The sequence below is a fragment of the Magallana gigas genome, chromosome 3 (assembly GCF_963853765.1).
Source record: "Magallana gigas chromosome 3, xbMagGiga1.1, whole genome shotgun sequence".
In the NCBI taxonomy this organism is placed as follows: Eukaryota; Metazoa; Mollusca; class Bivalvia; order Ostreida; family Ostreidae; genus Magallana; species Magallana gigas.
In genome coordinates this window covers 55,117,420-55,133,670 of record NC_088855.1, presented here as the reverse complement: position 1 = coordinate 55,133,670, position 16,251 = coordinate 55,117,420, and the positions used below count along the sequence as shown (strand labels likewise).

General features: G+C 33.0%; 2 protein-coding genes across 2 annotated transcripts in view; one reads left to right on the top strand and one right to left on the bottom strand.

The window, feature by feature from the left end:
- Nucleotides 1-5,069, bottom strand: part of LOC105328111 (atrial natriuretic peptide receptor 1) — a 28,269-nt gene extending 23,200 nt beyond the window's left edge. Inside the window, exon 1 of the mRNA XM_034480518.2 lies at nucleotides 4,523-5,069. Within this exon, the coding sequence (XP_034336409.2) occupies nucleotides 4,523-4,722 (200 nt within the window). The 5' untranslated portion in view covers nucleotides 4,723-5,069. The remainder of the gene's footprint in view (nucleotides 1-4,522) is intronic.
- Nucleotides 5,070-13,716: 8,647 nt separating this feature from the next.
- Nucleotides 13,717-15,043, top strand: LOC136273469 (uncharacterized). Its single transcript, XM_066077899.1, has 2 exons — nucleotides 13,717-13,726; nucleotides 14,358-15,043. Exons 1-2 carry the CDS (start codon nucleotides 13,717-13,719, stop codon nucleotides 15,041-15,043), a joined length of 696 nt encoding a protein of 231 aa, XP_065933971.1.
- Nucleotides 15,044-16,251: the final 1,208 nt, after the last annotated feature.

Genomic DNA, 16,251 nt, shown 5'->3' with positions numbered 1-16,251 from the left:
AGACGAGAAAAGACTGCCTTGAAAGATTACGTCAATTAAAAGTCTGTCAGATTATCAGATCCGATGCATTCTGTTTATTTGGCATGATATTGAATTCAATAAAAATATAAACTATGATTCATTTTATGAAAATTTGAGAACCTCTAAAGTGCAACTTAAAAGAGTTGTCCCTCAAAAGCCGTATTGTATTAAATAATATGTAATACTATACAATCATTGCATGATGGTGGGAAATTTTAAAGTTTTTTTTCCCCAAGAAAAACCATATTTCCCAAAGGTCTCGTACGAAAAAAAAATGATTTTTCTTGGGGATTTAATATTTATGTTTCCCCAACAGTCATGCAATTAACTTTTTATTATACCAAACAACATATTATCATAGAAAATACATTCACTCCTAAAAGTTTTTCGACCTTTTTGAAAGCAATAAAGTCGTGATTGTTTGATTTTCTATGTTATTGGATCTCTTTACTTTCATAAATTCGAATAGAAGATTACTTAAGATCAATTCTATGTAAGAATCAAAATTCGGTGGCCACGCATAGTCACAGATTTTCGTCATACAACAACACTTCTGTGTTGCATAACAAAGCTTTGTGGTACATAATGAAAATTTAGATATATTTTTACAACTTCCAACTTATTAATCAATTGCAAAAAAATTCTAAAATCAGGAATTAAAGCATATCAATTTCATCTTCAAATCCTCAGTTTTTCCGATTTTTTGGCCTTGTTGCCATAGCAACGGATGTCAATTTTCAAAATAAAATATATATTTATATGGATGTAAAAATTTAATAGTTTCCCATTTCGGCTTATTAAAAAACTGCAAAAAACTGATTTCAGAAATTTTTTACGATTTCCATCGTAACATTTTTAAAAGTATTGGTTTCTCCATCAATTTTTTGATATAATTAAAGAATTGAAAATAAGACAAAGGCTGTGTTATGTCTTTGATAGTTTACATTAGTGGGCAAAACCTTCTGATATGGCTTCAAAGTAGGTAAGTTTCGCTATTTTTCCATCTTTAGCCTCGATTACCATGGCAACGGTTACACCCAGCAACCAACTTTTAGATGTTTTTTGCGTTTTACACCTAGGTGTGTCCGTGTATGAAATATAAGGAAAACTGGTGACTATGCGTGGCCAGACCCTTTTATAAATCTATGGTTCTTGATCTTAAATAGGTTTTTGTGATTCAAACAGAATTAAAATAATTAAATATTTTTGAATAAACATAGTTGTGTGTATCGTGTGCTCATAATGGCTTTTTCATGTGATTGGAATAAAAAATCAAGAGAATCCAGAAGAGGTGGATTATGATATTTATTCCTCGGGAAACACGTTCGCCCTTTCATGTGACTTTCTAGACCAATCAGATATAAAAAATCATTTTAAGGTCAAATATTTTTTTAGTAAGGATAAATACTCTACAATTTAACTCCACAAATTATCAAATCAATAAATTCATCACAGCCAAAAAAAGAAAAAAAAAAGGAAAGGAATTCAACAAAAAAGGATTGTTTCAAATCGCAAGGTCTTGGTTGAAAACCATATGTATTTCAAAAGACGAATAGGGCCACATTATAAAAATATTTTCATCTCGTAATTACGAGAAAATATTTCTTCATATCGAGAAAAGATTTCGTAACAACAATATATCTCGTAATTACGAGAAACGATCTCATTAGTACGAGAAAATATCTCGTAATTACGAGGAAAGATCTCGTTATTACGAATAAAATCTCGTTTTTACGAGAAAAGATCTATTAAATGTTGCCTTTTTTGTTTTATTCTCTCGTAATGTAAAATGGTTGGGCCCAATGTTCGTAGCTTTCGTTGGTAACCCTTGCCAACGAATTTACATCCCCACGGAAGTATATTCAAGCATTTGTTTAATATTTTTTAAAATTAATACAGACTTACTATCAACGAAATTACGTCACTACGAACCAAAAAAATGATGGCTACCCACAAAAATTGATCCCCACGAACTAAAATGATAACACAGTATTCATGAAATATATATTATGTGGAACTTTAATTAAAAAAAAATGATAGTTGTTATCTAAAAAATAATCAAAAACGGATTAACGTTTCTGTAAACAAAAATAGACTGATGAGTAGAGTAATCGACTTCGGGGTCCATCTAGAAACGCACCATTTTATATAGATCTTTTCTCATAATAACGAGATCCTTTCTCGTAATAGCGAGATCTTTTCTCTTTACAACGAGATAAAGAATTCGTTATAACGAGATTTTTTCTCGTAATTACGAGATATTTTCTTGTTATAACGAGATCTTTTCTCGAAATAACGAGATAATTGGCCCGAAATAATGTGATATTTTCTCGTAATAACGAGATCTTCTTTTGTCATAAAAAGGTATACTTAACTCGCAATAAAAAGATATTTTCTCGCAATAACGAGATCTTTCTCGTAATAATGAGATAATTATTTCGTAATAACACGATTTTTTTCTCGTAATAACGAGATCTTTTCTGCTAATAACGAGATAATAAATTTGTTAGAACAAGATTTTTTGTACTTACACGATATTTTCTTTCTAAAACAAAATCTTTTCTCGGAAAAACGAGGTAATTAACCCGTTAAAAAGAGACCTTATCTCGTAATAACGAGATCTTTTTTCGTAATAACATGGTAAACTCGTAAGGTAAAGATATCTTATCGGAATGTCGAGATTTTTTTTCGTAATAATGAGATCTTTCTTCATAATAACTAGTCTTTTCTTGTAATTACGTGATCTTTTCTCCTTATTACGAGTTAAAAAAAAAATTATGAGGCCCTATTCATCTTTCGTACCAATTTCTCAGCTTACAACATTTTTTCTGAAAAACGAATAACTGTTTGGTTTGCTTCTGCAGTCTAAACATATTATTATGCCATGGGGTCTATAGGATACTGAGAATCGTTCTTACAAAGATGGTCATCTCCTTCTTCAGCTATCCATATTAATAACATTCATTAGAGTAAGCAGCTCCTCCCAAATAATTTTGATATGTAAGGAACTTCAACAAACATGTTGATTATAGTTATCAAAGATTTTTTTTTTCAGAATCACACAGCCAATGCAAAAATGCCATACATAATTAAGTACATGTTCTATCATATTTTCTTGCAAATTTTTACTGTTAACTCAACACGTGATTACGGTGAATGCACCAAATGCGTTTCGTTTGCATTCTAGCTATATATTTTTCTGCGATATAGTTACATTTACAGAAAGGTTTTAAGAGAAGCGTATATAAGTACAGGTATTTATTTCAATATTGAACTACAATCTTCATCTAGATTCAAGTGTTGTACCAGTAAATTTTTCTCTTATACCTCTTTTTATAAGTAAAAACTAAAGGGCGCAATTCCTATTTACTGTAAAAATTGATTTTTGAAATTTATGTTAATTCGTAGAATTTTGTAATTTCATAAAAATGTAAAAATTCTTATGAAACAAGAGTATAATTTCGAAGTTTTTTTCAATTCTCCTTAACCATTTACACCGTCACTCCATTCTTAGTGTCTTTCTTTGTGTGTGCAACCCAGCATCCGTATTTAATTGTGCTATTTGTGACTTTGGTAAAGTTTCGAAGTTAAAAAAATAAATCTGTAAGTTTGTTCTTCCTTGTCAAAGCCTGCTGTGCACTTCCCTCTGTAGCTCACTTGATCAAGCTTTGGTTCTGTTATAGCAAGACCTTGTCATCCAATGAAAGAGAAGACGAAGTATTACAAAACGCTATGATATACTGTTATCAGGTTTCTATCAGGAATTTATGCTAATGTTTTTATTGTGGCAGGGAACGTGATTTCTGACTGTTCAACCCCTTTTTAATGGAAACTAGATGATTTTCCATTTGTTTTCTCGAATTTTACAGCAAGTATATGAAGTATGGTTTATACATTACACTTCATACATCGTTTACAACATGCTCTTTTAAAATTTTACTAATTATCTAGTAAAAAATATATTCATTAATTTTTTAATCTATTCAATTCGATCAAGCATTTTCATTATTTTTCTTTATTTCACAGTACATTTTTAACTCTAATTTTTAAATCAATCATTTTTTACAGTTCATAGATTCAATAATACAATATTAGAATCTACGTTGGTCCAACCATGAAACATTTTATGTGTATCAAGATAGATTTAAAATATTCTTCATATCATAGAACTAAAAAGAATGCGTTGATAAATAAATTTAAGGGGGGGGGGGGGGGGATAGGACAACTCACTGCAAGGTTTTTAATAGTTTTAATAACGAGACAATTGATAATGAAAATATCGTTATAACACATAGCTAATTAATCGGGCATAAAAAAATATTTAAACCACATAAAAAACTGAAAGGAACAATAAAACAAAACTTTCATTTTTTTATATGATGAAGCAGTATTAATCTTTTTCGTTAGTTTGCGGTGTTTTTTAAAATTTGAATGGTTAAATTTACTGCTTAATCTTAATAAATTTGATTTGTTTAAAAATGCAGTAATCTGTTTTACTTACGTAAAAGTATGATTTAGGAAATAGCCGTCCGTTCTTGCGTTTTCTACAGCAATGGATATAGCACTTGCTTGGAGTTCATAGCTGGCCCAATTCCGTTTACCCCTTAACATCATCAGTCCCAAGTGAAAATTCTTAGAGATCACAAAACTAAAGAACCCCAAAAGGAGGAAGGACGCTAAGCCACGTTCTCCGCGAGCCATTGCCAAACGACTATTGACATTATTTCTCCTAGTTCAGCTGTCAATACGCTTTCTATGGTACTGATGATCAAGTTGTCTCTATGGTCTGTCGTAAGAATCCAATCTTGCTGAAAAACCTTACAGCTATTCAACTGGTCAGAAAACCGTCTGGTCGGCAGAGGCACACTGTCTTTACCCGTGACCACTCATCTTCCATGATGGAGATATTCAAGAGGTTTTTTTTCCGCAGTAGCAGTTAAAAAACTAATAAACGAATAATGAGTTGTACATTGTAAACACAAATGAGGGAATTCAACGCGACAACTGGTCTTTAAGCGGAGTAGACAACTCAGAATTATTCCCTGTCCCCCCATCAACAATTAGGTATCTATTCTAAAGCGATCGATGATATATTCATTATCATCGGGATCGGAATTGTTATCTTTGATAAAATAGGACTGTTTTATTGCTTGAAACGCCATGCAAATTGAAACTAATGAATGTGTGCGTGGCTCAGAATCCCCCGTGTTTGTGTAAATCTTCTGGGACTAGATTAAGAATTCCTGATCTACCTTATGTTTAACGATTATTTCTGGGGAAAAAATGTAATTTTTTAAAATCCTTAAAATATTATGTAATAAAGTCATTAAATATAGTTATGTGACATTAGAGACAACATTTACAAAACGTAATAGATCGATTTTTCTTTACTTACTGTCTTCTCATTAAAATAATGGTCCCTGTGAGGTGTATGTGATGGAGGAGGGAGGGGGGGGGGTGCATGAATTTATAATAACTACGGCTTCACATTGGGTAAAGCTGTAGTTTCCGAGTTTAAAATTGACAGTCGGTGCACTATAACGAAAACGGATTGCAATAGGGTTCCATGTCTTGATTTTGAACTTGTTAAGTAATAAAAAAAAAACCTCACAAAACTCCTTCATTTTGATTTCTACGATTAGATACGCCGGTCGTATTTATGAAGATCGGACTCTGTGACGATGTATAAATAAAAGACATTCTTGTTTATTTTTGGTGAAACTTCAATGATTTAACTTTTATCCCAAAGGAATAAGACTAAATGTCTCAAGATTTTCCGAAAAACTCTCCTAAGTGTAGCTTATTGCCATATAGCAAAATCGCAAACATTGTTTGAATGTCGGTCGGTTTGCCCTATTGTAAACATTAAAACACGGCTTTGTTATTAATTCTGAACAATTTGTCTATCGCAAACATAGATAAAGATAATAAACAGAAATGTAAAAGAGTTCATTAAAACATCAACGTGGTACTCATCAATTGATTTATAGACACTTGATACTGGGGAACTTTATGGTGCCTTGTTTAGCAGTTGATCGTTTAGACGACAGTGGTTCTAAACCATTTTCTAAGCAACGAGAATCTGTAGAAACCAATATAGAATGGCCAGTAAGAATAATGATCTAATTTGTTTTACATTTTCACACTTTGTGTGATATTTAGGCACTATTTACGTGGAGCTCTTTGTGCTATTCGTTAATTGTATACTACGTTTCTTATCTTTTGTGTGGTGCCTATTTTTCGTATTTTCGGCCATATTTGACAAGAATACCCTTTCACATATAATGAGGTTATTGATTTAATTTGTTCACATGTTATGTGACATTAATGTACATATAAAGTAAATGTAGGACTAATATTACAAAACTTATGAATCGGTTCAGGGAGCACACTGTATTTAATGAAGTACTTCGTCAGTGACAATACTGTAATATTATAGAGTGTTGTCTTAAAAGTACGCTTTTATTCAGTCTCTGAGAATTCCGTTTCTGTCCCTTTCCATCAGTTTTAAGGTAAGGTGCACGTGGGTTGCAGGTTTATCCCTTAAAAATCTTGATAAAAATTTGTTTAATTGTTCTTTAGGATTTTCAGTTCACTATATAGTTATTTTCTTAAACTTGCCTTCGCTATTTTAATGCAATACCTCCTTGACCTTGGTACTGTTGATGCTGTTTTGACGCTTTTCTAATAAAGTATGGAGTATATATAGGAAAATGAGCATTTTCGACATGGAGTTAGTCTGTAATTCAAAACTCTCTCTCTCTCTCTCTCTCTCTCTCTCTCTCTCTCTCTCTATATATATATATATATCTATATATATATATATATATATATATATATATATATATATATATATATATATATATATATATATATATATATATATATATATATATATATATATATATATATATATATCTCTCTCTGAAAAAACCTTTATGTCATATGAATACAATTTTCCATTGCAGACACTTTTTTTATTAGGCTGTCACCAATATATTTTCCGTCAGCTTAGTTCTAATAATATATTTTTCATCAATTGATAATAACAAAAGCCGGAAAAATCTTTCATCCTAAAGCTTTAAATTGGACTGGGTGCGAAGGAATTACAACACTTAATTGAACATGGATGTGCCATCAGATGATAAGCATATGATGAATGGATTGTGCGTAATTCCTTAAAAAGTGTATTTATCATTGTGTAAAACTCGAGTTTTCAATGATAAGTGGTTTGAACTTTAAACATTAAAACTGTTCAAAACATATTGAAATTACTTAATATTGACATATCTGCAGAACTGTAGCTCTAAGGAAAATTTGGGTTAATAGACGGTCCGTCAACTCTTTTCTGTAGAGCTACAGTTCTGCAGCTAATTTTGACATAACATTTGATATGTAGTAATTTTACATAATGAGTTTTCATCAGCTCAGTCAACTTGAAGTAAATTACGTACTTTTTAAAAATATTAAAAAATATATTTTTAAAATGATATCGTATTTGCTATCTAATTAAGGAAAAGGAAATGTCACATGTATATAACAGTCAAATTGTTCATAACTAACCATTTTAAAGCTGTAAATACCTTTCTTCGAAAAGTTTAATTCTATAATTGCAGAATTCAACATATTTCAACAACGTTTTTACACACCATGTTGACATTCGAAACTCTCTGGAATTTTTTATAGTAAATGCACTGTGTTAGAGTTATCTCCCGTATTTTCTTTGATGAACAAAACAAATTTCCAATGAAAATTAACAACCTTTTGTTTTATCGTTTCCAAGTTTAACCATGCAAATGTAATATTGTGGAAACATAAAATAAAGAGCCTCCCGTGATTTAGCGTGAATGTAATGCGCAAGATTGTAAAATCCAAAAAATTCAGATGATTTCCGGATTTTTCAAAGGAATTTTCGTTGATTATTAATTAACGAAGCTTGGTTGAGAAAAACAAAAACAAATTTGGTAATCTTCAAGTACCAATAATGTTTAAAATATATAAAACAAAAGACAGTACCCTTCTGATTTATCGGTTTTAAAGCCCAAAAATTCGAGTCTATTATTTTAATATAGTAGTATAGATACTTTACATATGAACGTCTCTTGCCTCTACAACTTGCACCCGCTAATTAGATTGGACAAAACGTGGCGCATTATAATTCAACCACAGTTCTAATGCAAATTTGCCTCCGATGTAAGTAAAATTCTTCACATAATCAGTATATAAAAGAAATGAAAAATCTTTGAACTCTATTCCAGTGATAATCAGGTTTGACTCTGAGTATTCTAATTTCCTGTTTAGTGCATCAACAAGCAGCTTTCCTCTTTTCAGGATATTACCACCCGGAGGAAGCCATCTCATGCCTGTCCTCTGTTAACGTCACAGACATGTTGAGATATTGGCAGGCTATTGGTTTCATAAGATTCCCCGCAGAAATTCATAGTCAGACTGTTAATTTAAATATGATAACAATGTCTAACATGAGCGCAATATGCTACAGTATGGAATCCCTCAACAGCGTTGTAAAAAAAATTAAGCTGAAATTTCTTTATTTAGAACGATGTTTAACTGTGTATGCTGATATTTATTTTGGCGTTATAAGGTGATATCAGTTCTCTCTGTTATTACTTTTTCATTATACAACAATACCTTCACTAACACACTGATACATCTTTGCTTTATTGTATATATGCAGACACTTGTACCTTGTCAAAATATGATGATATTTTGTAAATATTTGCGGATACCTTATCGGTACCTTGTACTTTGACACTGTGATGGTAGTCTGTCATTGTTGGCTGACTGCTTTATTATTTGATACATATATAAACACCATTGCCAGATGAAGACAAAATGGGACAGGTTGTAGAAGAAAATCATGACCTAGAATCAGTGTTTATAGCTGAATATTTGAAAGGAGATCTGACACGGAAAAACTGCCAGCAGTTTTAAAAGCTCAAAAGGAAAAGAAAATTTTTTTTACAAGGAACATGTGGAACAAAGTTGCAAAGGAATTAAAAGGGATCTCAAAACCAAAAAAAATTCCTGGTCCTGAACAATATGTAGAGAAAAGTTGTATTCGCTTATAAGATCGTATAGAAATTATATCGCAGAGAAGAAAAAGACAGGAAACAAGAAAATGAAACCATTTCTCCATGAGTCAGAGATGTATGAACTTTTACATGATAATCCTGGCTTAAATTCACCCTTGTTAAAGAGTTCTCTAAGGGCCAGCCTGTGGAAACGAAGAACAGTGAAGAGAATTCATGCACAGAGAAAGATCCCTCAAAGAAGAGGAAATGTAGTAATGAGCCCACAGAATATCTCTAGGAAAGGGATGAGACTTCCTAAATGCATTGAAGGAAATACATGAGAAACAAAATAAAATCATAGAAAAACTAATTGAGAAACTGTAGGAAAATGTTTCAGTACCTTTCAATTTGTATTTACTGTTTGTACGTGTAGTATGATTGTATATGAGATACACATGCGACTTAAATTGGTTTACTTTTTTGTTAAAGGGATATATTTGTTGCAAACATCAATTGTAAAGGAAAATGGAGAATTTATTTTACATGTTGACGCCCTTTTAGTATTGTTCATCATTTTGATTGATGGATATTGGATTTTCAATGGTGCACCCTTTTTTGTTGGTTGCAAAATGATCAATATATATATTTATTTTTATATTACAAAGAAATTAGTTTGGAGTTTTTTTATTTTGCTTTAGTTTTCATCATTTGAATTTATATTTTTAGTTATGTTTTACATAAAATGTTAAAATAAATTAACATATGCAAATTTGTATTCCTGATATTTTTAGATGTTAAGCAACTGCTGCATTAACTGCTGCCTCACCTGAACTCCTCGTAACTGAAGGTTTCATTGTCAATAGGCCTATTTTCAGTGTCTTGGGGCTCCTCTAGGTTGCATTCATCATGTTCAGCTAAACATATGTTGTGAAGTACACAAGCTGCTAGAACATTGTTCTCTAGAACTGTCATATCTAATATTTAAATTTAAAAAGTCTTCTAAATCTACACTTCAGAAAACCAAATGCACGTTCGAAACCTTCACGGGATTTGTTGTGAGTTTTGTTGAATAGTCTTTGTTGATGGCTGAGATTTCCATGGTCTCTAAAGGGTGTAACTAGTCATCTTAAAATAGGAAATGCTGAATCTCCCATGCGATAATAACCTTGTCGGATATTTTCATTGCAATTTGAAAACAAATCGGAAATTCTTAATACAGTTGCATCTTATGTACTCCCAGGATTCCCTGTTCAGACATAGCGGAATGACAAATTAGAGTCATAGGAAGCAAGCAGAACAATCGAATAAAACCCTTTACGATTAAAATAAGCCTGATGCAAGTGTTTTGGGGGCAGTAGTATGAATATGGCTTCCATCAATAGCTCCCAATACATTTTTGAACATTGACCGATCACGAAACATTCTTGCCGTGTCTTCAATTGCAGCCGCATTGCTTGGCCATCTGACAATACCTGGCATTAGATTGATTAAGACAGATACTGTTCTTTTCATGGAGTTGTGAAAGGTATTCTTCGACACATTAAATCGGTCTGACACGGACCTTATATTCTCAAGGTAACCTGCAATGATAACATCATGTCTGCAATGCTAATATTTTTAGCATTTGAAAATACGAGGCAAAAATTAAAAAAAAAACAATTTTATTTATGTGACAAAGTTTGCAAGCAGAGAATAATTATTTTAATTTTACAAAACTATGAACCATAGAAACATCAGAACATCTTTTTTAAACATTTGGAATTGGTCCAGTGGTCTGATTATATTCAGGTAGTGGTTTTAAACGCAAACATGTTGTCTGGTAAGTACTTCTTGACATTCGAAAATGACTTTTAAAGTCATCTTAAGTGTAATGTGGAACAGTAACCTCTACATAGTGTTGCACGTTTGGAACAAGTAAACGTTTTTTATGCAAAAAATATCAAAAAATAACAATTTATCATACAAAGCCATCAAGCTAGTTTCATTTTGCCTTAATAGTGCAACAAAATAAGGCCTTATGTTGAGCTATTCATTATGGAAAATGGCGAAAACTAAATATTTGCCATTGCTAACCTTTTCTTAAAATTGTAATCAGTGGTTTCGTTTGAACATATTTTATTGTATATATAATAAAGATTAATAAACAATACCAAAGGTAACTTTTGGTAACTGTTGGTAGCCATTGACTTTTATTTTGCTTTTTGCTATTTGTTTACCAATTTGCTGTTCACAGTTTAAAGTAACCAGTGACACCATGACATTGTTAAACAATGTTACCAAACACAGCCAATGGCAAAATCAATATTTGTACAAATGGAAGAATTGTGAACGCACCAATTGTACAGTTGTATGACGTTGTATATATGACCTTGACCTTATTTGTCGGAGAGGATTTATATATGTAATGCCTGTTCTCCTATCTGTTTATATGATGCATTATAAAATATTCATTTAATTTTTTTTAACTGATATAGCATATAAAGTATATATTTTGTATTTGGAAACGATAATCCAGAATGGACCAGAAATAAATACATCTAAAAAGAAGTTAAACGTCAACGTTAAGCTGCACAAAGAGAGGTAATTCAAATCAATCATCACGCCTTTCATGCTTTGAGGAGTTACAATAAGTGTACCAAAGATTTTACTCTTTTTGTAATTTCTATTCTGCTGCGCCCTTAAGCTAAAGAAACTGCATACACTACATGTGCTCTTCTCCAGTTTTGTGTGTAAAATTGATTTCAATTTGTAGATTATGAAATCTGCAAACCGATTTTTAAATTTTACTACATGTACAGAACAAATCATGAAAAGCGGCATAACTTGAAAAAACAATATCGAGATATTTCTGTTCTGATTATGAAAGTATCGTATCTGTTTTGTTACAGCGCACTTTGAAAAATTACACACCTTGAATTTTTTTTCAAAGTGCATTTATTTTGGAACCAAGTCAACGCACTTTAAATTTTTGTTCAAAGTGCGTTGATATCGTCGATATTAACACACTTTGAAAAAAATTGTTTATGATTAAGTCGAAATAATATACTAGCGGAAAAAAGAAACTGTGCATTATTTAATAAATGAAAAAACATTTAAAAATTACAATGTACAAATTTTATATTTTGTAATACTGTTAACACTTGTATTCGTAACAACATCTCATAACACATTAATGTCAAAGTCGAATAACGTCAATTTCAGCACACTCGAAAGTCACTGTTATTTGAAATTGAATTAACAAAATTGACAACGCGTGTAACCACCATTTGCGTTCAGGCATGCTTGACAGCCACGCCTCATTGATGCCACTAAAGTGTTCAGAAATGCTTGAGGGATGTTTTTCCAGATGTTGGTTAAAGCCTGGCCTAAACCAGCCAATGTCGCTGGCTGATTTGGTAAACGGCGTAAACGTCTTTCCATTTCATCCCAGACCTGCTCGATCGGCGACAAATCGGGGGAAACAGCTGGCCAAGGCAAGACATCGACATTCTGTTGAACAAACAAGTCCCTGACTACACGTGCAACGTGTGGCCTTGCGTTGTCTTGCTGCAGAGTGATGTGATTTTGATGTCTCTGTACGAAGGGTATCACATGATGCTGAACAATTTCATCTCGATAGCATACGCCGGTGAGATTTCCATTGACAATTTGTAGAGGGGTCCTTCCACGTGCTGACATTCCACCCCACACCATAACGCTACCTCCACCAAATTGTCGACGTTGCACAACACAAGCGTCCTTGTAACGCTCCCAAACGCTTCCATACACCCTACAACGGCCGTCACTGCTATCCAAATGAAATCTGGATTCATCAGTGAACAGAATATTGGCCCAGTTCTGTATTCTGAATCGCAGATGTCGTATGCACTACGCTAGTCTGGCGATACGATGACGTTGAAGCAGTACTGGGCACACCGCTGGACGCCTTGGTCTGATGTTTTCCTCGCGCAGACGATTACGCACAGTTCTTGGACTAATTGGTCGAAGCCCTGGAATGCTACGGGCAGTCAAACTTGCTGTCTGGAAACGATTTCTCAGATGCACAAGTCTAATGTGGTTGTCCTGTTGACGTGACGTCACACGAGGTCGCCCAGAGCGCGGTCGATCCTGGGTGTTGCCAGATTGTTGAAAACGTCTCCATAATGACTGGATGGTGTTCTGATGAACTCCAAAGTGTCTTGCTACAGTATTTTGTGCCATTATATAAATAGTGCCTGTTTGGGAGGGTAAGAGTTGAAATTGACACCCCTCGAAAACCATTATCAACCGACGCGAAGCGGAGGTTGACAATGGTTTTCTCGGGGTGTCAATTTCAACTCTTACCCTCCTTAACAGGCACTATTCATTTTATTATACTGAATGTCTTAAATTCAAAGAAAACTTTACTGTTTTTACATTTAAATGACGTGAAGTTGACGAAGAAGTCACGTGTTATGAACACCGAGGGACGTGTTTCTCAGGCTCCTATCGTTTTGACAATTTTAGGATGTTTACGCCGGTGATAAACTTCCTTTTTTGACTGGATGACTTCGCATATAGATAAGTGTATATATGTTTCTCTTGGATGTGTAAAATACTTCGCTTTTTCATCGTATTATTCATTTTCATATTTTGTGCATATATTTTTAACTGGGTGAATCGGTCACGCATACTTGAACACACGATGGCCACAGGTACTACAGGTAACACAGGAAGTGTGAGCGAAAACTCACAGCCAGTCGACCGTACACCTGAAAAACTCAGATATTCAAACATCTGAAGACAAGAGATTATCAGATTATGCGTGTTATTGGTGATGACCTACATTGTCTACAGTTAGACCGCAATCTGTGGCGCATTTATTTGAAAACATTGGAAAGCCGAAACAAAATGTTAACACAGGGCATAGAAATCAACGACATTTCTGCTTCTTTTTACGACACAAATCCGTACTCTTCGGGAGCGACATCAGTGTCTCAGCAAACACTTAAAATACGCATATGTGGTTTACCATTATCAGTTGACGAATCTGCCGTACATGAAATGTTATATAAACTGAAAGTCAAACTCACAACAAAATACTGTACGAAAAGATTCGTCACCCAGTTACAAATAAAATGACTAGTATTCTCAATGGTACACGTTTCATGTATATTGAGCCTCTACCTGCTGGAGAAAGTCTTCCGAAATTAAATACATTTGCAGGTCTTCGTTGTAAAATATTGCACTTTGGACAGCCAAAGAACAACCACATACTTCAATGCACAAACTGTTGGAAAACAGGTCATACAAAATCAATATGTAAGAACGATTCTTGCTGCAAAGTATGTCAAAAGCCTGGTCATTTACCGGGACAGAAAGAATGTCCACACTATGAAGTCCAGAAGCATATCGTTCCATTCAGCGGATCACAAGACGTTCTGTCTAATTTTTACCCGTGCGAATTGGATATCTACGGCGTCAAACATAAATCCGCCGAACATGCGTTTCAATACACCAAAGCGATTCGTTGTGGTGATTTAGATGCTGCGAGTAAAATAACAGCTGCGGAAGACGCTCTCTCAGCTATGCGACTCGGGAAAAAAATTAAAACGAACGAACAATGGAACGCCACTAAGGAGGCAGTGATGGAAGAAATTATTGAAAATAAGAGCGTGCAAGTGAAACTGTTTCAAGAAAAAATACGATCAACTAAACAATCTACCACGTTCGTGGAAACCACCTACAACGACGAATGGGGCTCCGGTCTGGATAGGACAGGGATCATCAACACAAAACAAGATAAATGGCCTGGTAAGAACACCTTGGGAACGATCATTAAAAAAGTGGCGAAAAAAGTTCGCAAGAGAAAATTAAGTGATAACGCACCGAAAGCACAAAAACAAAACCGCGAACAAGCAAAGCAACGAAAAATCGTTGACATGTTGAAAACATTGCGTGCGGCATCAGACAGTGATGCATCTGGCTGCAATCCCGACTCCGAGAGTTCGGAATCGGAGGGTGAGACCTAGGTCAGTTAATCTGTATTTTAAACTACATATGAAAATTATTGTTATATGTACTGTAGTTTACATAAGAAAAAATAGTTAAAAACGAATGAACTAAAAGAACACATGTCAATGTATCGATTATTATTACTATTTGTATTTTTTTTTTATTTTTAATATTTTGAATTATGGTATTTATATATAAACACATATAACACAAAGTAATACAAAACCTTTGAGAAATGAATGAATTAAATATACTGTCAGTCAATGTAAGAGGATTAAATTCTAGTGAAAAAAGATATAAGATTTACACATGGTTAAAAGAAAAAAAAGTAGATACAGCTTTTCTTCAAGAAACTCATTTTATTCAAAAATTTGAAAACAAATATAATTTTTATTGGGATGGAACATCTGTGCATGCATTTTCAAACTCTCAGTTTAGCAGAGGGGTCACTATTCTTTTTCGTAAAGAACTAAATTTTGTAATTCAAAATACCCACCGTTCGGAAGATGGTAGAAAACTTTTAGTAAACGTAAAAATAGATGATAAAAACTTCACGTTTGTAAATATATATGCACCAAATGATGATTCAAAACGTACAGCTTTTTTCGAAAGGATGAAAAGATTTATTACACTGCATTCTTTACAAGAAAGCGATTAATATTTATGTGGTGATTTTAATTGTTCCTTTGAAAGAAAAAATGATAAATCGCACAAAAAGTTAGCAGAAATTATTAATTATTTAGATCTTGTAGATATTTGGAAACTAAAAAATTCTAATACAGAGGGATATACTTGGTGTGATTCGGAAAACAACCCAAAAAGCAGAATTGATTTCATATTTACAAGTAAATTAGCCTCTGAACTAGTTGAAAAAATTCAAGTTAAACGCATTCCAGGTACTCATAGTAAAGGAAATAGAATGAGCGATCACCGTTTTTTGAAAATAATTGTAAAAATTGATAAATTAAAAAGAGGCCCAGGGTACTGGAAACTAAATACATCACATCTTGATAACGATGAGTATAGAGAAGGAATAAAAAATATTTTTAAAGATCTAGACAATTCACTAGATGCTTTTTCTAAATGGGAAACTTTTAAACTCAAAGTACGCGACTTCTCAATAAACTTCGCAAAAAAGTCATCAAACAATATAAAATCAAAAATACAAAATTTGGAAAAGAAAATCGATGAAATAGAAACTCTACCAAGTGAAAAGATTAATATG